Genomic DNA, 26,231 nt, shown 5'->3' with positions numbered 1-26,231 from the left:
TTTTTTTTTTTTTTTAAATACTATAAACTCTTATTTATTTACTCAAATTGTATTTATAGTACATACTATATATAGTATATGTATATATTGTAAAACTCTGTTTATATTTACAGTATTATACATCCTCAATCCAAAAAAACAAACAAACCGCAAAATAGCCAAAGTTCAGCCTATTAGTGTAACCAATATATCAGCTAGTCTCTATATTAGAGCAGGCAATTGAGATGTACAGTAAAAGCAGGTTCACAGACCATTCAATAGCAATAACAGTTTCAATAGTGAGTGTGAGAGAGAGAGAGAGAGAGAGAGAGAGAGAGAGAGAGAGAGAGAACAGCACATGTGAGTTCTGTGACTCCATGTGTTTTCAGGCGAGTCCTAAAGGACTGTCCTTTGTGTTTGTGTGGGTGTGTGTTGTGGGAGCATCCATTAATACATAATAAGAGCAGAATTAAAATGCATGAGCCCGCCACACACACAAACACACAAACAAACGCACACACACACACCTGAGGATGAGATCACTCTTTGTGCTTCTATGTGACTGCATGAACAATCTGTGACCTTGCTGCTTTGTATACGCTCATTAACTCTGATATTACAACATATTACACATTATAAAAATTGCTAATGCCACGTATACACAAATGTCTGCATCTGATAATTTTTCCTGGCTGAAAAGAGTGCAGATATTTCAGTATGATTGAGTGTGTCCTTGTGGGTTCAAGCATCTGAGTTTGACGTGTGTTATCTGGTTGCTAAGCGAATGCATACAGTATGAGTGAATGAGTGTGTGTCACCTGGTTATAGAGAGCACACACGTGCAGGGCAGTGTTTCCAGAAGCGTTCTGAGCGCTCATGTCCGCTCCGTAGAACAGCAGGTGTTCCAGATGCTGCACATGTCCATGACGACAAGCCTGACGACACACAAACACACACACATAAAAACTTTGCATCGTTGTGGCTGTTTCCATTTTGTGTCAATTTGCAGTCTGCACAGAACTAGAATCATGTTAATGAGTAAAACAATAGCTGCCGCCTCTCTCTTTCACGCACACACAACTCGCTCTCACATCCTGATGTTCTTGCTTTATGAAATGAGAAAGAGCAGAACTGTTTGCCTTTGTTTGGTGTTATCAATGTCACTTTTCTTTCCACCATAATTCAAAACGTGTCCTCTCTGCATACTAATGGAGTGTGGAATGTAGAAAAACTGCTTAAAAGCTGTCTGCCTGAGAAAGAGCGGAAAAGAGAGAGATAGACACAGAGAGTGAGCGAGCGGGGCAGGATTAGTGACGGGGCATGTGTGGGACTCCCAGGGGCCGAGTACCACCGATCCACGAGTACCAATCGTTCTCCAGCACAGGGGCCAATTAACATTCATTGTTGCGTTTGCTCATCTTTGGCCATGCAGTCTGGGAGAGGTTTTTGGCGTCTCCTGCGGTTTGAAAACATTTATATAGCTCTGTATGGTGACCTGCTGGACGCGCTGTCCAGATGCCCTTATGGTTAATACATCGCTGCTAACCAAGTTCAGCAACAAGAAATGTGTCGCTGCAATTATCACTGGACAGTGAGATGCTACAGTGACACTGACTGACAAAATGTCCTGTTGCACATGAAAGAGGACAGGCTCAATTTAAAAACTCTTCTTTTTCCAATTAAGTATTTAATTGTTGTTGTTGATGATGGTCTTATGATAATAATATTATGATATTACCATTAATGATGCTAATAATAATAATAATAATAAACTCAATTAAAAAACTTATTTTCCTAAGTATTTAATCATTGTTGTTGATTATGGTCTTATGATATTACTGTTGTTAGTAAAATAACAAAAATTATAAACTTTATTATTATTATTAATGATAATATTATGATATTAATGTTACTAATAATATCTGTCACGTATGTGTTCCTGTTTAGTTCCTGTTTGTCCTTATTTGGTCCTTCCAGTTCCTTTTCCCATTATTAGTAATCACCTGTTCCTTGTTATTAGTTATCCTCATCACCTGTCTGCCCCTCGTTATCTGCCCTTTTTTAGTTCGAGCCCGTACTGTTCTCCCTTGTCTGGAATTGAACGTCAACCCCTCATCCTACGTGTGAGTTCCTGTCTGTGCGTTCTTTATTTGTAGAAATAAAGACTGTTTCCTGTTAATCCTCTTCGTCGCCACGCTCCTTCATCTCCTCGTCTCCACCACAGTAGGCAACCCGTGACACTCTTATTTTTCCTAAGTATTTAATTGTTGTTGTTGATGGTCTTATGATATTTTACTGTTATTAAATAAAAAAACATTATTATTATTATTATTATTATTAACAATAATACTATGATATCACTGTCGATAATAATAATAATTAACTTAATTTAAAAACTCCTAAGAATTCAATCTTTGTTGTTGATTTTCGTCTTATGATATTATTACTGTTAGTAAAATAACAAAATGATCATTATTATTATTATTATTATTAATGATAATATTATGAAATTACTGTTAACAACAACAAAATAATAATAAATATAAAAAAATGTTTTTACTTCCCCTTCTGCAGTTCACACCGACATTGTGTCGAGTGTACGACACTAGGGGTTGCTCTTGGGAGCCCAAACACCTCTGACATCTTTGAGAAAAGGCCAATGAAATTGGGTGTGCAGAATTTGCATAGCTGGCCACGCCCTGGACATCCGGGTATAAATAGGCCAGCGTGGCATCTGCTCACTCGTTCTGTTCTGAGGAGTCAAGAAGCGTCTCAACCCAGTCAGAGGCAATTCGGAGTTGTGGCATGAAGGCACGTTGTATTCAGTGTTTGGGCCATGTTCATGCTGAGGCAGCGCTTGTGGATGGTTCGTGCCCCGCTTGCGAGGCACTTCCCATCGGCACGTTGCGCTCGCGGCTCAGGTTTTCCGCCAAAAGACCCAGAGTCACCGCGGCTGCTTGCCGCTCTGGTTACCTCCAGATATGAGGCTGCAGCGATGTGTGCCGCGGAAGAGCATGTGGAGGAGGGATTAGTTTTGCCAAGGCAATCCCTGCAAGCTTTCCGTTCTTCCCTTGCTTCGTGCTTACCGGTAGAGTTTCCGGATGAGTTTGAGCCCCATCCGGCTCGCGAGCATGACGAGCTGTCGATTGCAGCATCGGCGGACAGGCTTGAGCCATCGGAAGCAGATGACTCGGCTGAGCAAGCACCTATGGGCGCTGAGCCTCAGTCCAAGGCTGACGCTGAGATGGCAGCTGTGCTTGCCCGGGCATCCAAGAGCATCGGAATGGAGTAGTCTCCCCCACCCTGCCCCGAGCGCTCACGGCTGGATGATTGGTTTCTGGGTGCTGAGCGCGACACTCGCCCCCGGTGCCTTTCTTCCCAGAAGATGCGAACAGGAGGAACTCCGAGACCTTTCACATGCAGTGGTGGATACCATTACTTAGGCCAGAGCCCCCTCGACGAGGCGGCTGTACGACCTGAAGTGACGCGTTTTCGTGAATTGGTGTTCTTCCCAGGGGAAGGACCCTCAGAGATGTGCCATCCGATCTGTGCTCTCCTTCCTCCAAGGAGGTCTGGACAGGCACTTGTCTGCTTCTACACTTAAGGTGTACGTGGCTGTGATTGTGGCTAACCACAACAACACCGTGGGAGGCAAATCGGTGAGGAAGCACTATCTGGTTATTAGGTTCTTCAGAGGCGCTGAGGTTGAACCCTCTGAGGCCACATCTCATTCCCTCTTGGGATCTCACTGTGGTCTTGCAGGCCTTACAGAGAGATCCGTTTGAGCCCCTTCAGTCAGTTGAGTTCAGTGCCCTCTCTATGAAGACGGCCCTCCTGACTGCGCTCACTTCTATCAAGAGGGTGGGGGATCTCCAAGTCCTCTCCATTAACGAATCATGCCTGGAGTTCGGGCCGGCAGACTCTCACGTTGTCCTGAGACCTCGGTCTGGATATGTTCCCAAGGTTCCCACCACTCCTTTCAGGGACCATGTGGTAACATTGCAAGCTATCCCCTTCCAAGAAGGGGACCCCGACCTGTATCTGTTGTGCCCAGTGCAAGCCCTACGCACATACTTAGCTCTTTATCTGCTTTGGAGGACAGCAGAAGGGGAATGCTGTCTCCAGACAAAGGATCTCCCACTGGATTGTGGATGTGATCCTAACGGCCTATCAGGCCAGAGGCCTACCTTGCCCACAGGGAGTGAGGGCTCCCTCTACTAGGGGCATGGCTGCATCAGCAGCCCTGGCGAATGGGGCCTCTCTAGCAGATATTTGTAGAGCTGCAGGCTGGACTACACCTAATAGATTTGCTAGATTTTATAATCTACGAATGGAACCAGTTTCTTCTAGAGTTCTGAACGTCAGTTCTTTGACTCTGGAGACTTGCAGGGTGTAGAGCGTGCTACCAGCGCTACTCCCCCCAGGGTAATTATGCGCTTATTCAGTCCAGCTCAGGTTCCTTTCATAAACTCTGGACTACCCTTCCATCACATAAGCACTTTTTCTTAGCAAAGTTCGACAGAGGAACTTGCTATTAGAACTCATTGCAAGGTAGGTTCCCTCGAGTGAACTCTTGTATTGGGTTAGTGCTCCACCTGTAGTGGCTCCTCTTGAGGCCCCATGTGTGTATTCTCTACTGTATTACACCTGAGGGTCAGTGTTCCCCTAGACATACATTCTGTCGATAGGTTCTGGGTCTTGGTAGATCTCCCCTTACGCGGAGCCCACCCCAGTACCTTCCCTATGTGGTACTTCCTCTGTATGTCCATAGGTGGATCTTCACAAGTTACCTCCCTATCGGGTAGAATGTGATCTCTGTAGTGCTTTTTTTCCCCTAGGGGGAATAGTCACTGTCCCAACAGTACTACCAAGACTTTTCAGCTGTTATTTTATGGTGAGTATTACTATGGGAAAAGGCTCTGGCTGAAAGGACCTCTACCTCTATGGCAGCTCTCCCAGACGTTGGAGAGTGAGGTCTTAAGTCCTGGGTGTTGGAAGGTTACAAGGAGGAGAGGTGGCTTGTCAGCATCTGCGCCCCCATGGACTCATGACGCAGTTCGGCAGTTGTGGCGTTTAGTATAGGGACCCCTAGTGTCGTACACTCGACACAACGTCAGCGAGAACGACAGAAAGGGAACATCTCGGTTACGTATGGCAACCCTCGTTCCCTGATGGAGGGAACGGAAACGTTGTGTCCTTCATGCCACAACTCCGAATTGCCTCTGAGTGGGTTGAGACGCTTCTTGACTCCTCAGAACAGAACGAGTGAGCCAATGCCACGCTGGCCTATTTATACTCGGATGTCCAGGGCATGGCCAGCTATGCAAATTCTGCACACCAAATTTCACTGGCCTCTTCTCAAAGATGTCAGAGATGTTTGGGCTCCCAAGAGCGACCCCTAGTGTCGTACACTCGACACCATGTCTCTGTTCCCTCCATCAGGGAACGAGGGTTACCATACATAACCGAGATGTTTTCTGACGTACTTAGATTTTACAAATACATTTCATACAGATAGTGTTGCCTCATTTTTAACCCAGGACCCACTCAATTAAAAAAATGACACTGCAAGACAATTTCAGGCAAACTGAAACGTTTGCACAAAATATTTGTGAGAGATTATATTATGATTTTCCTAAATGGATAAAATTGGATTTCTACAAAGAAAAAATTAGAAAAAATATTATGATCTTATTTTAATTATATAGACATTACATGTACCATAAATTGTAGATAATTCATATCCATCATCTTGTTTTTTTTTTTTTTCATTGAGCTTGTACCAATGCATTCTGGGATTTCCTTCTATTGCTTTTTAGCCGATTTAAAAAGTTGGCTAAAAGTTACCTTAGAAGGCAACATAATTAAAATGCTGTCCATGTAGGCAGTGTAGGTTTTTGAACTGAGCTAATGTTAGCTTTACTTCAACAGTTCCACAGTGTGTTTGCATAGTAGGTTCCCTATAATTGTCAATGTATAATGAGAGACAGAAAGAGACAGAAATGAATGTTCAGATTCAAAATTAGCCATTCATTCAGTGATGTACAACATACACAGCCATTTAAAAAACACACACACCGATGTGCAAGGATGACTATCTAAACTAGAAAAACTACAGTGAAAAGCAGTCTCATCGAAACACACACTTGGCATTTGCTCGGGTTGCCATAGGTTCTCTTTAGAAATGACAAGTGTAGGTCAGACAGATGGATGAGAACATTTGAAGGAAGGGAGAGTGGTGGAAAAATAAATATTATGATAGGAAAAGTGCCCGCCTTCCCAAACACACACACAAATCAGTCCTGTCAACTACTGCTCTCCTTTCTGCCACACTAAAGGCAAGACTCCTGAGGGCAGTGTGTGTTTGTGAGGTGTAGGTAACACCGTTTAATAGCATGTCCGTCACATTTTTGGGCCTGATCTAATTTTGGGAATGAGCCTTGGGTTAAACACTGTAAACTCACAGTGGCGGCATCGGTACAGCTGTGTATATACACACACACACAGTCCTATCTGACCCAGCAGCTCTGTCCAGCCTCAGGGCATCTATGCCTCCATCTATCCATCCGTTTCCAAAAGTGATGCTCTCAGCTGCGGCTGCAAAATTACTGTTTTTCATAAACAGAAAAGAGACCGCAAGCTCTCATCTTTCCTCTCAAAGCACGGCAAAAAGAAACAATCATATCAATAATTTCACTGCTTGCAAAGCAGCAAAGCAACATGTATGTTGTAAAATAATACAGAAAAAGACAAGAAAAGCCTGAGAAGAAATGAGACATGGGAGGAAGTGGATGTTTACAGTGGGTACGGAAAGTATTCAGACCCCCTTAAATTTTCACTCTTTTTTATATTGCAGCCACTTGCTAAAATCATTTAAGTAAGGCAGTTGAATTTGAAATGCCAAATAGGGCTGCAATTAATGATTTACTTGATTTATTTGATAATTGGATAATTTAAGGATTATTTAAAAGTCTAAGCAACTATATTATAAAAACATAAAAAAATAATAATAATAATAATAGTTACTATTATTGTCAACATTAACACCAATATTAATATTAATTACATAGTACATACAATAATCATAATAATAAAAATAATAGTTATTATCTGCAACATTTACACCAATATTAATATTAATTATGTAGTACCATAATAATAATAATAATAGAATATGCATAGCTTTATTTATATATTTATAATTTTGATATGTTGATAAAACAATAATAAAACAGTAATAATGAAAATAATAATAATATTGTGTGTGCATATATGTTGTATTTACTATGTAATATACAACTATAATTACTTTTGTATATGTGTGTGTGTGTGTGTGTACAGTAATATTAATTCTATATTACATAATACGAACAAGAATAATAATATATTATATATTTGTTCATTAGGAGTAATTATATTAACTTTAATAATATTAATACTAATTAATGTTCATAAATAATGTGTAAAATATATATTAAATTATCATTATTATTATTAGCATTAGCACCAATATTGATATGTTTATAAAAACAAAGATGGTATAAAGAAAGCTATACAATATGTCCTAATAAAGTCACAAGAAAACTGTTGAGCAAATCAGTCTTATTTACTTGCCAAAGCCTATTTTAACTCATATTTGACACTTGGTGATTCATTTTTAGATCCTGTGCGGAGGTTAAAACACAAGTATGGATACTTCCGTCTCTCTCTGATATTCTCTTTCTCTCTCATCCTTTTCAAGCTTTTGAAAAGGTCAGATGTCATGAATGCAAATGTCATGCACCAGGGGCTGCTAACTGAGAGAAATAGTTTAGAAGTAAGCGTGTGTACCTGGCCAGCCTCCAGAACATGAATAGAGATGGAGAAAAAGCCCCTGCAATACAATCTCCTACTGTATTACCCCGCAGTAATCCACAGGGTCAGCCGATTGTAAGTCAACTGTGACCTGACCGAGTGAGCGTGCTATAAAGGTTTTTAGGATTTTGTTGTAGTACTATTTCCCCTGAAGTCCACTTATAATGTTCATCAACATTTCTTGCATCAAAAACAGCCATAATTTGATCTCTTTAACCCTGAGGAGACCCACACTGCTTTAATACTTAGATTTTATGTAAATTATCTGGGTTATGATTGGCTGACCTCAACACAGAGTAGCTGCTGAATACTGAACATGTATTTACAATACCATTCAAAAGTTTGGGGTTGGTAAGATATTTTTGTTGTTTTTGAAAGTCTCTCATGTTCACCAAGGCTGCATTTATTTGATCAAAAATACAGTAATATTGTGAAATATTATTGCAATTTTCATTTTGAATATATTGGAAAATGTAATTTATTCCTGTGATGCAAAGCTGAATTTTCAGCATCATCACTCCAGTCTTCAGTGTCACATGAACCTTCAGAAATCATTCTAATATGCTAATTTGCTGCTCAATAACCAATTATTATTATGATCAATGCTAAAAACAGTTGTGCTGCTTATTATTTTGGTGGAGGCGATGGCACATGTTGTTTTTCAGGATTCTTCAACAAACAGAAATCTCAAAAGAACAGCATTTATTAGAAATAGAAAACATTTGTAACATTAAAAATTTCAATTTTGATCAATTCAATGCATCTTTGCTAAATGAAAGTCTTAATTTGAATTCTGAATGACCCAATTTTGCAGCTTAAGGTGTCTTTACACAGTGGAGTTAAGGCTGCTCTATGCCTGCTCAAAATTATGTGTAGATGTGCAATACCGCATAAAAGCCAGACTAAACTATACCTGCTCTGACCCGCGTCAGCCCTTAGTATCAAAGCATACAGTTGTAATTGCTGTGGAAATGCATTTTTGCCACCTCTGAACACAGTTTGTGTCAATGCCCCTTCAGAAGCGCATCTATGCAGTATAAATTTGGCATTTGATTCATTAACCTTTGAGAACAAGAACATGTTAAAACAAGTGTGTTACCTGGTGAATCTCCTGCCAGCCATTCTCGTCCATGCAGCCCACCTGAGCGTGATCATGCAGCAGGAGCTCGCAACAGTACGGGTCACCCCCCACCATAGAGCTGTGATAGAGTGGAGTCAGGCCACGGCTGTCCTTGTAATCCGGAGAGGCGCCCAGATCCAGCAGCGTCTGCACACACAAGTCATCTTCACTTCTCTCAATTACACCAATCAATTAGCCTGCCTCTTTTCTCCAAAACACTGCCCTTAATAGACAAGTCTGCAAACCCGATGCTGTAAACTAACAGGCCAAGAGTGCTTCAAAGTTTGGCTGCAGCGCCCCACAGTCAGATTCTTTTTCACTTTTCACAGAGCCTTAGGTTGTCACCGAGACTATTTCAGTGATACCTTTCAAGTATTAGGACATTTTCTGCGTGTTATTCCATAAAAAAATTGCATATGGCATATCTTTGTGTCTCGCACAAGGGTATGGTAGCGAAAGTTCAAGGATCGCCTCTTGTGGGGATTGAACCAACAACCTTACCAGTAAAGTAAGACTTTTGACTATCGGCATTAAGTCTGGAGCACTTCGCAGCTTATCCTTGAAGATTTTCTGCAAGCTCCTACCAGTTCTGTAATGCAATATGCATTAGGCGATCAGTGAATGGACTGTGGGTGTGCTATCTGAGAATGAGTCTAGACTGCAACGGCCAAGCCGATTTATTAGCCGTGACAAGTCATTCAAGACTCGTTTCATGAGTTCACATTCAAAAGGTACTGTATAATGAATAAGAGGAACAGTGTGGAAAAGGGTGAGGTTTGACATCAAGCTAAACCCCACCTGTATGTCAGACATAAATATTCAGAGAAAAGACAGACCTGGAGGAAAATAATGAATTAGGTTTTTGAAAAACAACATAAAAACAATGCTGATTTAATTAAAATGTTATAGTTCCTGAGATACCACATTGTGACAACTACCCTGGCCTCTCTCTATCCTTAATGTTGTGATCAATACATCATTGACATATAAAAACAACACTGATATGCCTCTTCCAGTTGAACTTCAGATGACACATCAGAGTCCTCTGCTCCAGCAAAAGATCTGCTCTGATCATTATAAAACACAGCAAGCTTTTATACAGCCCAGTGTCAATGAACGCTTTTCATCTTTGTGCCAATCTATGACTCATGTCTGGACAGACACACACACCTCTGATGTCTCTTTCAAGTATGTATGAGAACCCCATGTTCCCTCTTATTTTCAGCAGGATGAGTGTGCACGTTACTCACAATAAGTGCCGTGTGGTTCTTGGTGCGGACTGCTTTGTGAAGGGCAGTTATGCCGTCTCTGGTCCTGAAATCCAGGTGAGCTCCTCCATTCTTCAGAACCTTTATGAGCTCTGCACAACCTTCCAGCTGCGACGCCATTGTCAATGGACATTCTGAGCACAGAGAAACAACAGTTGACATTTTTGGTGCATTTCTGATCCGTTTTATAGGAATGTGTTAACAAACACTTGCTTTCTTCCAATAAATACAGTAGGAGATGTTTTGAAGAATGTTCACGCTGCTCTTTTTTATACAACAACCACAGGGACTGTCAATAATTTTTTTTAAAGGTGCTTTTGGAGCTTGATGGGCCCTGAAAATTTTGCAAAAAATCTCCTTTTATGTTCCACAAAATAAATAGAGTTACAGGTTTGAAACAATATGGCAACAACATTTTTTTATATTTGGGTGAAGTGTCTTTTTAAGCCTATTGTATTTTGATTCCATCTTTCTCTTCCGTTTCTTTCTTTCTTTCAAAGGTCAAGGATACATGGGCTGTGATCAAATTTAACACTGACTGTGAGATGCTGCACAACCTGGAAGTCGCAGCTGCTCTATCTGTAACAATTACATGTATGCATACAAACACAAACTCTACAATTCCTCTCCATCACCGTGGCCAGAGGTCAGATCTTTGATTAGAATTCTTTGGATTCTTTGATTAGGGACGCTTTTAACTACTAGAACAATGAAATTACTTTAATCTATATTTTTTATTTATGTTAAAACTTTTAACACATGTATGGAATAAGATCTGATCATGGTTTTGCTAAATAATGTGCGATGAGCATTTTTGTCATGGTATGTGATGCCAATGACATTTTTGAGAAGCTGAATTAAGATATAATATGTTAATACAAGTTAGCTAGCAGTGAATTAACCTAAAAATTAAATAAATTGATGACTAATGAATTAAAATTCAGCAAAACTTTAACAAAAATATTTTCAGATCATGATGTAAAAATCTAAAATACATTATTACTACTACTAATAAATGTGTATATTTTTCTTATTATTTCTCGTCACTTCTCATTTCAAACAAAACCAAAAATAAAGTTTTTTAATGCATGCTATAATGATAAAGGAAGCAGTATTCGGGGAAAAAAATTCTAAAACAACAAACCGTACACATAAATAATAAATTATTTGAAACCAACCTTTCCACATTTTTAACAACATTATTAACATCTTTTAAGGGGGCCAAAAAGATCATCAAACCGAACAATCACACAAATATGGTTCAAATGGATACCCACTATTACCGTACAGCATGCAAGACTGCTTCAGTTCAAATTCAGCTACTGTTGACTGACCCAGAGCCAACAGATAAACGCTGAGAGATCGGGTCATGGCACCAATTTAACAGTCCCAAGCAAAGTCAACATGTACGCTCAGGTGCACACACACACACACACACACTCACACACACACAGTTGGGTATTTGGAAGATGTTAGTGAATTTACTTTTTAGGAAAGGTGGTGTCGCTTACCTCCGGTCTCTGGGTCGTGGAAGTTTGGGTCGAGCCCTTTCTCCAGAAACTTTGATACCTTCTCAACGTTCCTTAGCTGAACATATTCCATAAACTTCTTCAAGTTAGCCTGAGGGAATGAGAAAAACGAGAGAAAGAGAGACGGAGAGAGATGTGAGGCAAGTTGAATAATGCAAATGAAGGATAAAAGCAAAAACAGGCGAGTTTTCCCAAGCGGAAGAAACAGAGATGGAATAAAGCTCCACAGTACTCCACAGAAATGACTTAATTTGAGCTTTTCGGAGATACACAGACAAAAGCCTTAACAAATACATTAGAAAATGTGTTGATGCTGCAATCCTGATCCACAATTCATTGTTTAATATCATATAACATATTATTTCAAAAAGCACTGAACAACATTTTCACAAGAGTGTCTACTTTGAAATGAAAATCAAATGCTAGCTACAGCTGGTTTCCTTCACCCAAAAACTTCACAGTATCTTTTCATGACCTGTCACACAAACCATTATCATGCAAGAATGAAAACTTCATATATATATATATATGTGTGTGTGTGTGTGTGTGTGTGTGTGTGTGTGTGTGTGTGTGCTAACAAGTACGATAACAGAGATCTTTTGGCCAAGAGTTTCATAGAGATGCTCAATTGTACAATCTGTGGCACATCAAACTAATAATTAAAAAACAAACAAACAAAAAAAAACATAACAACAAAAATATTTGGACTCTTCCCCCAGTTTATCAAAAATAAATAAATAAAATAAAATAAGCTTGAGGCATGACAATGCAATGCAATAGTATAACCACAAGTCGTAAAAGGACAATTTAAATAACTTTACAGCTCAAATACACAAAAGATACATTTGAAGAATGTCGGGGTTCATTGTACAGAAAACAAAAGACTGTACATGACATGAATGTGGTTGTGAGTTACTGGCAAAATACTAGGGCTGTGCGATATTGAAGAAAAATGCGATATGCAATACCTTGTTAAAAAATGCGATATTCGATATGCGATACAATATTGCTTAAAGTGTGTAAAATCAATAAAAAAATATTGATATTTTAAAATATTTAAAAATGAAAATTATATAACCAATTTGTTTCACATTCTTTCTTGGAAAATAAAGAATCACTATAACTTCTGAAAGTGACCAGCAGTGTTTTAGCATTACTTAAAAAGTAATGTCACGCGCTTTGCAGGTGTGCGGCAGAACTGAAGAGACACTGTGCGAGATGCGGCTTGTGCGTGCGCTTCAGGTGTGAGTCAGACAGCAAGACGAGATGGCAAAGAGTTGTTTTCTGCAACTTATTGCACTCAACTCTTTTTAACGTCAAGCAATTCTCTGCTATATGCGTCGAACTAAAACTTTGACCTTTTGCAACATTTTGATTTAAGTAGCCTATCATTAAAATGATATCGCACGCCGTTGCAATATGCATATTGCGATATTTACATTTGCGATATTTCGATAATTTCGATATATCGTGCAGCCCTACAATATACAAACAAAAAGTAATGTGAGAGGAAGTTGTGATGGAAGCACATCACTGTGACTGGCTGATCACTCTATCAGTATGACAATACCTGCTGAAACTGTTCACATCCGTTCCACAAATCAGCTCTGAATGGGTCAAACTAGTGGAAATGGATGGAGTAAACAGAATAAACAACTCACAGACTCAGACAAAGTCACTTTTTGTCACATCTAAATCTAAATAAACCTGAAATGATAATCTGTGACTGAGTCCATTTTTACTGGCCTCTTAACTAATCATCCAAAAAGGAGGTGCCTATTAATAAAAATATTCAAATAACAGTTAGTAGTAACAAAAAACTATATAACTATAATATTTATGCAATGTAACATTTGAAAACTTGTCATCAATAAATTGTATGTTAATTTAAACATGTTAATTACAACTGTAAAAAAAATTATAATTTGTGAATGAGTCGATTTTTACCGACATCTTAAGAAATGGCCCAAAAAGAAGATGCCAACACTGTCAAAGTTTTTGTCCCCCCCCCCCCCCAAGTTGGAAATAAAACAAAGATAATTGTAGTATGTTTTACAATAAATTATTTATACTCTAAAAAAATCAGGTTTAATTTAATGTTATTTTCCATTTCTTTGTAATTATTTGTGAAATTTGCTAGCAATTTCTGCGTGAAAACTTCATTATTTAAAGTTTCACCATAATTTTTTCCTGTGCATTAATAATACTAAATAACAGTTAAATATTAACAACAAAAACACAGCATTACTACAATTATAATATTGAAGCAATGTAACATTCAAAATCTTGCAATAAAATTTCTGAGACTTTATTAAAAAAAAAAAAATAGCAAGCTAATTTAAAGAGGTCATATGATGCAATTTCAAGTTTTCCTTTCTCTTTGGAGTGTTACAAGCTGATTGTGCATAGATAAGATCCCTGAAGTTGCAAAGACTAAAGTCTCAAAACCAAAGAGATATTCTTTATCAAAGTTAAGACTCTGCCACGCCCCCCTAAAACGGCTCGTTCTAACACGCCCCCACATATCTGAAGGAGGGACTTTGTAGAAAACGAAGCGTTTGAGAGAGGCGGGGCATAGAGTACCTACAATAATGTACAGTATTTGAAAAATAATGTGTTTTTTGAACATTAAAGCATGCCAACATATTCTGTTACACCAAATACACAAAATAATGATCTTTAAAAAAGCATCATATGACCCCTTTAAACAAAGAAATTGTAGTATTAAATTGTTGGTTTGGTGTTCATAGTGTAATGTAAATGATACACCAGAACTCAAAATGCTATTTAAGCACAATAAATAAATAAATATATAAAAATGCAAAAGCAAAGACTTTGTCTCCTCCTTTTACAAGTCCAGCATACGCCGCCGAGTGCAACATATACTATGACATTAATGTAGCTCTATCTTACCATATCTGGTCTTGCAGCCTGTTACATAAAACCCTCAGAAGATCGAGGCTGGCCAAACACACACACACACACACACACACACACACACACACTCACACACGTGCACTCACACACACACACACACACACACACACTCACTATCTCTCTCACACCTGTCCCCTGCCAAAATCAAGTAAAAGGCGTGGGTTTCTCACCATGTGTGGCGTTAGCTGATCTCCTGCATCTTCATCTACTCTGATGTGCTTCAAGTCATCACACCGCCTTGATTCCACCCCTGCACACTACCATCTGAGCATCTCCGTCTCTCTCACACACACTCACACATGCTCTCCGCAGCTCCGCCTTTCCATGCGGTGAATATTAGAAACTCACTCTCTCTGTCCTCTCTCGCTCTCGGCCACTCAGGCTGTTGTTATGGAGATGGGATACAAAAGAATTGTTTCGAGGCTGGCCAAACACACACACACACACACACACACACACACTCACACACACACACACACTCACTATCTCTCTCACACCTGTCCCCTGCCAAAATCAAGTAAAAGGCGTGGGTTTCTCACCATGTGTGGCGTTAGCTGATCTCCTGCATCTTCATCTACTCTGATGTGCTTCAAGTCATCACACCGCCTTGATTCCACCCCTGCACACTACCATCTGAGCATCTCCGTCTCTCTCACACACACTCACACATGCTCTCCGCAGCTCCGCCTTTCCATGCGGTGAATATTAGAAACTCACTCTCTCTGTCCTCTCTCGCTCTCGGCCACTCAGGCTGTTGTTATGGAGATGGGATACAAAAGAATTGTTGGCAAAGAAAGAGAGAGAGATAGAGAGAGAGTTGTGTGTTTGTGTGTGAGTCGAGCGTAAAACCTCTAGTGGTTATTTGATGTGCGTAATCTCATTGGACGGTGGAAAACCAAACAGCTTTTCTGCTATGAGAAGAACAAATCATAATATAATATTACAGTTATCGGTTTCTCTCTGTCTTTCGCTTTTTTTCCCTCCACATACTGAATAATATTTCCACAGATTTTCAGCTAGAGTACAAATACTGCCTCGCTTGCACTGAAACCTGACTCAATTACTTTAGCTGGATGGCTCATATCTTAACAGTAGTTGAACAATATTATGGATAATAAAAGTTACAAGTCTGCCAATGGTGCATGATGGGTTTGTTTTACTAGCTACTTATTCCAGTGTTTTTACTAGCAATAACGGATCATAAAAACCCAAGATGACGCAATAGTGGTTTCTTATTTTACATCCACAACCATTCAAAAGTTTGGAGTCAGTAATATTTTTTGGAAAGTATCAAGGATGTATTAAATTGATCAAAAGTGACAGTAAAACCATTTAGAATGTTGTAAACGATCTCTATTTCAAATAAATGCTGTTCTTTTGAACTTTCTATTCATTGTAGAATCCTGAAAAACAATATGTACCACAGGTTACACAAAAATATTAAGCAGCACAACTATTTTCAACACTGATAATAATAAGATATGTTTCTTGAGCAGCAAATCAGCATATTAGAATTATTTCTAAAGGATTATGTGACACTGAAGACTGGAGTAATGATGCTGAAAATTCAGCTTTGCATAACTGAAATAAATTACATTTTAAAATATGGTAAACTAGAAAAACATTTATTTTAAATTGTAATAATATTCTCCAATATTCTGCACTATTTTAGCATGTAGTGCCCAAGTAATGTCTGGAAAAATTACATTATTAAGTTTCTGTTTATTGGAAAAAAAATTGTGGCAAAATTTTGATTACCACAAAAATGTATCTCCACTTGTCCCTCCTTTTATTTGTGCCACAATACCATGGTGCAGTAAGTGTTACTACAGTAAATCCATGGTAAATGATGGTGATGTGTAGATTAAAAAGCCTTCTGACTGTCTCGTTCGTTGCACACAGTGTTTCTCCTGTTTAGCTTTAAACTAGTTTAAATCACAGAGACATTTGTGTTCATCGCTGAGTTCAAGAGCTTCACACTGGATCTCACAGCGCTGCCTAATTCTCGTGTGAGCAAGTAAACGCATCTGCTCTAGAGAGCTCGTGCCGCGCGGCCGTTTTGAACATTGGTCCGATCGGATAAATGGTACGTGTGGCACGATTCAAGTCATGCGGTTTCGTTCAGCTTTTGGCGCATAAACGCATAGACTGTAAAAAAACGTTGTATCGAACATTTATCGAACTATCGTTTTATCGAGGAAAATCATACCGTGATAATTATCGTTATCGAATTATCGCCCAGCCCTACGTCTATCATTTAATCTCCTCTCCTGCTCTTCTGGATACCTGACTTTACTGGATTATAGTTTGGACTTTACTGTTGTTATTTTACCATGGATTATAACCAGGGTGCGAACTACGGGGGAGCTCGGCTCCCCTTAATAAGACATGGGCTCCCCTGAAAACGTGATTTGTGAAATTTTGGGGGGTCTCAAAAAATATTGACAATGTGTTATTTTGACGTGCAATTTCAGTTTTTCGTAATGTGATCATCGTGGATTATTATGTGTAAAATTGCAAAAATATCATTCATTCATGCATGACGGCGATTTAAACAATTCACTTCAATTAAGATAACTATAAATGCTATTCTTGTCATGAGCATCAAGGTGTGGGGGCGCTGCGGTGCAAATTCCACTCATGTTTAGAAGATATTAACTCAAAGATTCGTAGAAAAAATATAAACGTTGGACTCTGGTCGATTCTGTGTTAAAGGTAAGGCATGTTATTCGCAATTATGTGTTGTGGCTGGATTGTTATAGGTCTGCGTGACTCTCGATGTCTTAGGCTTAATTGAACGTAGGAATTATGGTATTAATTATAGAGCAAGTAGTGCATACACTTGTAGCTGTTATGTATCTTTGTAATTCATTGTAAGCCCTCTTTTGAGGCACGCGCAAGTGCACGAACCCCCCCCCTCCCACGGTATAGTTCGAACACTGATTATAACTCTGCTCTATCTTACCTCATTAATTACTGTATCCTGTGCTCCGTTTCATTGTTAATTTTGACAGACATTTTTTATTTAGTCTTAGTCTTTACCTTGAGACGAATATGCTTAATAGTCTTAGTCACATTTTCATAGTTTTAGTCGACGAAAAGTCATTGCATTTTTGTCAACTTTTAGTCATTACTTTTAGTCATTACTCCGGCAGCCCGGAGACCTCCAAGTGGGAGGGACTTGCACCTTTTTCTTTGGGAAGTCGTAGCCTAATGGCTTATGAGAAATTTGAATCAAGGATTGAATTTGGAAAAATTATGACAATTGACATCGATATTGAATAAATGATGACAATTTTAGTTTTTGGGTGAACTATCCCTTTAACAGTAGTGAAAAGGGAGCAACTTATAAAAATTATAGTTGTTCATATATAATATATATAATTAATAATTTTTGAAAAAGAAGCCACCCACAGCGCCGTCATTTTGATTTCGCAAGCGACAAAGGTGTACCAGTTCTAATGCCATGGCGAAAGTTTGAGCAAAACACGCTAACTGTTCTGTCTTTGGCTGCACAGACAAGCACAGACTGTGGAGTATTTTGAGCTGAAACTTCACAGACACATTCTGGGGACACCAGAGACTTATATTACATACTGTAAAAAGGGGCATAATATGTCTCCTTTAACTTATTTATTTAACATCTTTTGTTGGCTAACCTTAATGACACGGATAGGTACTTAATTAGGAATGCTGTCCCTTTACGACGGAAGGCATACATGTAATACTGACACACGTTCAGTTTTCACCCACCTGTTTACGTTCACTTAATCCATAACCGACTGTATTTACGTGAGATACTCTAGTCTACACGATAGACATTTGGACGGCTGTGTGTGTATTTGAGCACTGAGAACTGATCGTGCTGTATATGAGACCTGAAGAAGTGGAGCGTGTGCAAGAGAGAGCACTTCTATCAGCGCGGTTCCGCCTATCCCGCCTTCACTAACTAAGCTAATCGACAACGAATTGTGACTCCCGTGAAAAACGGGATGTCTGGTCACCTTATAAATAGCCCTTCGGGTGCTGAGGCCATTGTTTCAGATCGCTAGTTCGCATTTTGGTAACCTATCCATTAGGGCTGTGCGATTTGGGGGGAAATATCAAATTGCAATTTTTTTGACAGATATTGCGATTGCGATTTGATTTGCGATTTTAAATTTGCAAAGTCAAGCTTCAGCTCAATATTGTCAATAATGTGCAGCACAGTATGGGTATCATTACCCATGGAAAATGTGCTGAACGTTTCATTTCATCCAAGTGAAATTAGCAAGACTGAATTTACATTCGTTTTAAACGCGGAGTCAGGCGTGAGTCGACAGGTTGCGCGCGTGCGTCAAGCCTCATCCATACTGCCAGATGCGCTCGTGAAGACTTGCGGTGCAGAGCCGGGTGCGAGTATAAACGAGCATTACGAGACAGGCTGCGTGAGTGCGGCAAGCATGAATGGCTCGTCCGTAACGTGGGATTCGCGCCGCGAATATTCGTTAACGAATTTTTTTTCGTCATCGTCTTCGTTGACGAAATTAACACTGCTCCAATCTCTGACTGATCTACACATACGTAATGATTGCACGTTACATCCTGCATTATTGGTTGCTTATTAGTACTTAAAGCATATATTAATGCCCTATTCTGCATAAGCATATTTTAGATCCCTTAACAACTACCTTACTAACTATTAATAAGCAGCAAATTATGAGTTTATTGAGGCAAATTTGTACTTAATAGTTAGTTAACGGTGAGAATTGGTCAGAAAAAAATCACTTACTAATCTTTTCTGTGTAAAGTTGCCTTGACAAAATGACACCTAAAGACAAATAATGTACAAAAAATAAATACATACACAATTATTCTTTTTTGGTTAATGCTGCTGATTGGGCTTAATCTTCATACACATATGGCTGAGTACAGAGTGTGTAGTGTGTATTTACTGTGTGTAGTGTCACATCATTTGGGACACAACTATTGAAGTCAGATGCTCACGGCGGGTGATGCAAGTTCTGGTCTGCATCATGCAGTAAATTCAGTTCCCTCTCTCTCTTTCTCTCTGCATTAATCACATAATTAATGTAAATCATGGAGGTCATATGTTAAAGTTATTTTTTTAATCAAGTCTATTTATGAAATGATATATTGATACATATCCAACATGCAGTCAAGCAGTTGTCTCTGGAGAGCTCTTGGCCAGTCTGAAACAGATGTGACATATATGGGCCATCTACTGCTCAGAGAAAGAGAGCTTGAAACAAACACATACACCTTCACAGCCGCTAGGTTGCATCAACGAAGCAACTCCTGCGTTATGTAGATTAATATTGTCGAGTGTAGCACAATGAAATGATGAAATACATCAGACTGGAATCTGTAATACAACAACAGCCCTCAAGTAAAGCGCATTTTTATAAGCAAAACTGTAAAATCAATGAACGTTTCAAGACTGCAAAATGAACCTATTGCTTAACGTTTCAGGACAATTACAGCACAAACAAACATCAATGTGATTGCAGCTGCAGTGGAAACGAGAAAGAGTGCATCATTTAACTCTCAAGTGCTCCAAACTCAAATTCCCATCATGCATCTATTTCATTGCCTAAATCGACATTATTGTCTCTGAAAATAATAAATTTAGTTGTTCTGAATCAGTCGTGCAGGGTTTTTAGCCATTGTACCAGACACAATTAACTGTATTGGTTTAATTAAACCAACTGCTATCTAACCTACAATCCAAATACATTTAATCAAAAAACAACAACAAAAACAAGACTATATGCCAACATTAATGCAATGCTTTTGTTTGGATAACTTTGCCATTGTACCAGACACAATTAACTGTATTGGTTTAATTAAACCAACTGCTATCTAACCTACAATCCAAATACAAAAAAATCAAAAAACAACAACAAAAACAAGACTATATGCCAACATTAATGCAATGCTTTTGTTTGGATAACTTTCACAATTTTGTATGCTCATCTATATAGCTGTATCCGTGCAGATACTGGACTGGACTGTTCTGACACTGGTTGTTTTGGACTGGATGGAAGCTCAGAGATGATCTCCAGATGTGAGGATCACCATCCAAGCCATGGCATCATTTTAAAACGGGGATCTTACCCATTCAGGATTTACAATGCCAGGCCACATGCTGCCATTCAGAGCATGTGTACGGCACCGTCCCTTAGGCAGGAACAGATGAACTCAGAGTTCAGATCTAAAGAGAATGCAGGACTGTGACTAATATGAGAGAGACTGGTGTTGACAACCATGTGAGGGCTTTTCTATGACTGCTTCAACCACTGCTGATGACAGACAAAACAACAGCAATAAGATATTCGTATATAGATAATGTAGGATAAAATAAAGACTGAGTTAATTTGGGTTTTAAAATTTAAAATGGTTTTGTACGATTTTTGAATGGTTTTGAAGGACATCTCTTATGCTCACCAAGGCTGCATTTATTTGATCAGAAACAGTACTATTGTGAAATATTATTACAATTTAAAGTAGCTGTTTAATATTTGAATATATTTGAAAACATAATTTATTCCTGTGATGCAAAGCTAAATTTTCAGCATCATTACTCCAGTCTTCTGTGTCACATGATCCCTCAGAAATCATTCTAATATGCAGATTTGCTGCTAAAGAAATATTTAGTATTACAGACAACTTTTTATTACAAACAAAATGTTTTGAATATTTTTACATTAAGAACCTTTTAAATTCCTAAGAACGATATTGCCTACATAATATTCCCTATACAGTGAAAAATGGTGGATAGGAAAATATTTTTTTGCTGAACCTATAATGTACAACATCGAACCAAAGAAGAACCTTTATTTTGAGTCTTCTGAGTCTCAGACTTCCAAGTCAGTTTCTACTTATGAGCAAATCATTATAATGTGATGCATGTTCGTGATGTTTAAAGACAGAACAAATTAGATGCGTTTTGATATTTTAATATTTATTTTCTCTTTTGTACTTCCCAGCAAAAAATGATAAGTGATAGCACTATTGCAACAAAATAAAGAGCCAAGCAATTTTGGCAAGCATTATTGCTATTCTTCATCAAAAGTACACATAATGTACTAAACGAAACTGTACAGTCAACATCCACAATTACAGCTCATTATGATAAACAACAATTTACTTCTGCAATCGTGTTATTTTTTATAACTAATTAATTAAGTTAACGCGTTAAACTGACAGCCCTAATATATATATAAATATATACTTTTAGTCATGCCGCCAAAATATCATAGATTAATAGCTAATGCAGTATCCTGTGGCTAGCTTATTTCCTAGGTAGTTAGAACTGTTAACTCATTTTTATGAGTCAATTAGGCGACATATGAGAAATTAACTGTGACAAGACTCCACAATATACAGGATTTACTTGTCAGGACACATCACTGTCAACACACATGCAAATGGCATGATGAGATGACTAACTTCAATGATATGTGCTGCGCTTCTATGATATAATTATACTAAACGAGTATAGTAAGTAGACATAGAATACAAAATTCACTCTATGAAAAGTAAACATTAACAGAATAATGTGTAAAACAAGAGCCTCATTTCACAATTCAAGGATTTTGTATATTAACACAAGGAAGAGCAATTAAACTGTTTATCCATAATTGTATGTTGAAAAACAATTGCAAATGTAAGAACTTCGGTATAAACTGATCATCTTAAGGGAAGCCATTAGTCAAGAAATCTGATGGAAAGATGTTGATGCCAAAAGCGAAGGGACAAACCAGCAGCAGATATTAAATGAAAGACAATTAAATCTCAATGGCTTCCAAGAAACGATCTGAATATCTGGAGCTTCCAGAGACACGCCAAATGTTTGCGCCAAAGATAGTGGAAGACCACACTTGTGTAGAAATACACATTACATTTTGTTTAACCTGACCACAGAAATAGAATAAGGCTATGAAATGACAATTTGCATGAAAATGGGTGGGGCATAGGACTTTGAGCATTTATCTTTACATTTTTTCATGAAATTGAACTAAAAAGAATATACGACTAATTAATGGTTTCAGAAAATATGGCAGAATCATTTCAAATCTCGTTTTCTACAGTAAAAATTCATAAATTAATGAGATTTTTATTTATAAAACACAAACCCGACTGATGCACTCAGTTGCGCCCCCTGCAGTTAAAAACAACCAATAATTATTAGTAAACAACATTTTGCTGTCCAGTGAACCTGAAACTGTTCCACTCTTGGTTCTTTTCAAACCAATATCTGCTTTTCAAAATCCAGTAAATCCAGTGCAAAAACCTGATAATTGGCACTGAAAGGGCCATCCCAAAACATAAATTACTACATTGACATCGCTAGTCAGTGAACACTCATCTCCCACAGCGCATTAGTGCATAACACTATGAATGCAAGTTATGCCGGAGCGTACAGATGTAGTTCCTTTCCCCCAGAGCCCGGCTGTGTTGTACTTTGCGTACCACTGAATCTGGGTTAGGGCAGTGTCAGTGCCCGCAGGGCAATTTTTGCCACACCACTAAACTAAGTGACCCACACAGAGCAGGGCCGCAACCATTCTGACCAAAGAAGTCATATTCACAGCTACAATCCCTCTACATAAACCCTGCTATCACAGGAAAAGAGGTCGCTTTAAGGCAGAGGTCTATTGTATATTATTTAAGAGTCTAACCCACCGTTTTGGGGTTTATGCGCGTATGGGAATGAAATATGCAGGAACATGATAGAGCCATACATGAGAGAGAGAAGAAGAGACAGAACAGGGAAAATGGATGTGAGGGATCATGACGAGAAGGATGGAAAGAACAGGAAAAGCAAAGAACAAGGATATAATTTCAAAACAACAGCATTTATTTGAAACATAATTTTTTGTGACAATTCTTTACTGTCACATTTGATCAATTTAATGCATCCTTGTGAATTAGAAAGTAATAGTTCACCCAAAAATTTACATTTGATGAAAATGTTCCTTCACGCCATCCAAGATGTAGCATCTAAGAGTTTGTTTCTTCATCAGAACATATTAGGAAAAAATAGCATTACATCACTTGCTCACCAATGGATGCTCTGCAGTGAATGGGTGCCATCAGAATGAGAGTATAAACAGCTGATCAAAACATCACAATAATCCACAAGTAATCAACACCACTCCAGTCCAGTCCATCAATTAACGCCGTGTGAAGTGAAAAAGCTACAAGTAAGTAAGTAACAACTGTCGATTCTGGCCAAAATACCAGTCCATAATCCATAATAATGCTTCCTCCAGTGAATATGTTCATTCCCTGTTAACCTCTCACATTCACATTGTGACAAGCATCCCGAAGCTGCATCAGCGTCGCCCTGGAAACGAGTGAGGAGCATCTGGCCGTCCTCATCACAGGCTGATCGGTCACAGCTGCAGCTCATCAGGCGGCGGCCACATAAGCCACGCAAGCCCTGCCATCTGGAAGACTTCTCCATGAGACTGAACACTAACTCGCCCTCTCATTTCTCCCACAGACAGCAGCGTGTGAACGACCAGCCCCACAGGAGCACTGCACGGACCCTCTGCACTGGGAAGACGGAAGAGAGCACTCACGGCACCGGAGCACCTACCTGGAACTTTCTCCCTACCACCCACCTCACTAATAAATCCACCCTCCGGGGCATTTATTAAGAATTCCTTGTCGTGTGATTCTTCACACAGTTACACTGGTGGAGAATGCAGGCACATCAGTAAAGAATCACCGACAAGCGATTTTCTTCACCTCCCCTTTGTCCTTTGTTTTTGTCTCTGGGTTTTGTCACAGGTGAGCGCTCCTCCCCCAACATGGACGAAATCCTCCAGCGGCTCACCGAGGTTAGCATCCGCCAGCAACAAATCGTTGAGCACCTCGCCACCCGTCAAGGGAAGACAGAGCAGGAGCCCGCGGCCCTGCGTGCCACTGCCGCTCAACACGTTCCGCTGCCAGACCCCCGAGTACAGGCTGCGAAGCTGCTACCCAAGCTGACTCCTCATGATGACGTAGAAGCCTTCTTACAAATGTTCGAAGTGACGGCCACCACGGAAGGATGGCATAGGGATGACTGGGCACGGGTGCTGGCTCCCCTGCTGACGGGCGAAGCTCAGCGTGCATACTTCGCTCTTCCCGCCGCCTCCGCCGATCAATATAAGGAGGTCAAGAAGGATAGCCCGCCTGGGGTTATCCCCTATCTGTGCCGCCCAGCACTTCCACTAGTGGGAATATAAGCCCCGTCTGCCTGCCCATGCCCAGGCCGCCGAACTCATGCGACTCGCGCAGCACTGGCTGCTGGAGGGAGCTCCATCGGTTGGACAGGTGGCGGAGCGCGTGGTGATCGACCGTCTCCTCCGAGCCCTTCCCCGATCTCACCGACAGGCAGTTGGGATGAGGAACCCAACCACCACCGCGGAGCTGGTGGAGGCTGTCTAGCTGGCGGATGCGGCCCAACACCTCTCGGCTGCCCAGAAGAGGGAGCTGCAGCACCTGGTCGGTCAGTTCTTGGATGTGTTCTCTTCTCTTCCCGGGCAGATCAGCATCCTGCAGCACGACATCCGGACGCCGCCAGGGGTCGTCATCAGGCAACGGCCCTATCGTGTCCCTGAGGCTCGTCGGCGAGCTATTGAAGAGGATATCCAACAAATGCTGAAGTTGGGGGTGATAGAACCATCACGCAACCCGTGGTCCAGCCTAATCGTGATGGTCCCGAAACCGGACGGCACCCTCCGTGTCTGCAATGACTTCCGCCGCCTCAACGAGGTCTCCGAGTTCGATGGATACCCCATGTCTCGGGTGGATGAGCTGTTGGACCGGCTGGGAAGGGCCCGGTATATCTCAACGTTGGACCTCACCAAAGGCTACTGGCAGGGAACCCTCTCTGAGAACGCTAAACCTAAGACTGCCTTTTCTACCCCTAGTGGCCACTAGGGCTGTGTATCACCAGCAAAGTCACGATACGAAACGTGCCACGATACGATGCATGACTACACTGAATCTCACCTCAGCAGAATTTAGAAAAACAGCTGTTTATTAAACACTGCTTACTATAGTGCCATTTCTAACTATTGGCAGAGCAGGCAGTTGACCTCTGCATTACAAAGGGCCTCCATAACTGTACCACAGTACAATATATAGGTAATGGCATATGTTTCATGTTTACATTGTGCACTCCCCACCAGGTACAATATTCTGATTGTTTGCATCTTGTTTTTAAGCCCATAAATAATAATGTACTTGTTCTAATAAATTTATACTGTAATGCAATCATTCTAATATATTTAAAAAATAATTTACATTGCTGGTAGGTTATCATTGAACAAATTAACACACTCACTACAATTAAAAAAAAGGTTCACTTAGGTGCGCGCGGCAGGACTTTCTGCGCAGCTCCGCTTCCGAAGATGCACGAGTTCAAAGCGACTCTAGCCGAACATGCACGTCTGTGCCAGCATTTGTGTGAAACAAGCAGTTTGGTGTTAAGTGCAGTCACACACACAGATCACGCTGCGGCCGAACTCAGACATTCAGGAACAA

General features: G+C 39.8%; 1 protein-coding gene across 1 annotated transcript in view; it reads right to left on the bottom strand.

Moving 5' to 3' along the window:
* Window positions 1-26,231, bottom strand: part of LOC107559873 (SH3 and multiple ankyrin repeat domains protein 3-like) — a 161,241-nt gene that overhangs the window by 122,725 nt on the left and 12,285 nt on the right. Inside the window, exons 2-5 of the mRNA XM_016243895.1 lie at window positions 11,733-11,841; window positions 10,204-10,355; window positions 8,933-9,100; window positions 798-914 (exon numbers count right to left, since the gene is read on the bottom strand). Of these exons, the coding sequence (XP_016099381.1) occupies window positions 798-914; window positions 8,933-9,100; window positions 10,204-10,355; window positions 11,733-11,841 (546 nt within the window). The remainder of the gene's footprint in view (window positions 1-797; window positions 915-8,932; window positions 9,101-10,203; window positions 10,356-11,732; window positions 11,842-26,231) is intronic.

This window comes from Sinocyclocheilus grahami, unplaced genomic scaffold, assembly GCF_001515645.1.
Source record: "Sinocyclocheilus grahami isolate Dianchi unplaced genomic scaffold, SAMN03320097.WGS_v1.1 scaffold22.1, whole genome shotgun sequence".
Classification (NCBI taxonomy): domain Eukaryota; kingdom Metazoa; phylum Chordata; class Actinopteri; order Cypriniformes; family Cyprinidae; genus Sinocyclocheilus; species Sinocyclocheilus grahami.
Note: the sequence above shows the minus strand (reverse complement) of the source record. Positions and strands in the feature narration are given on the sequence as shown.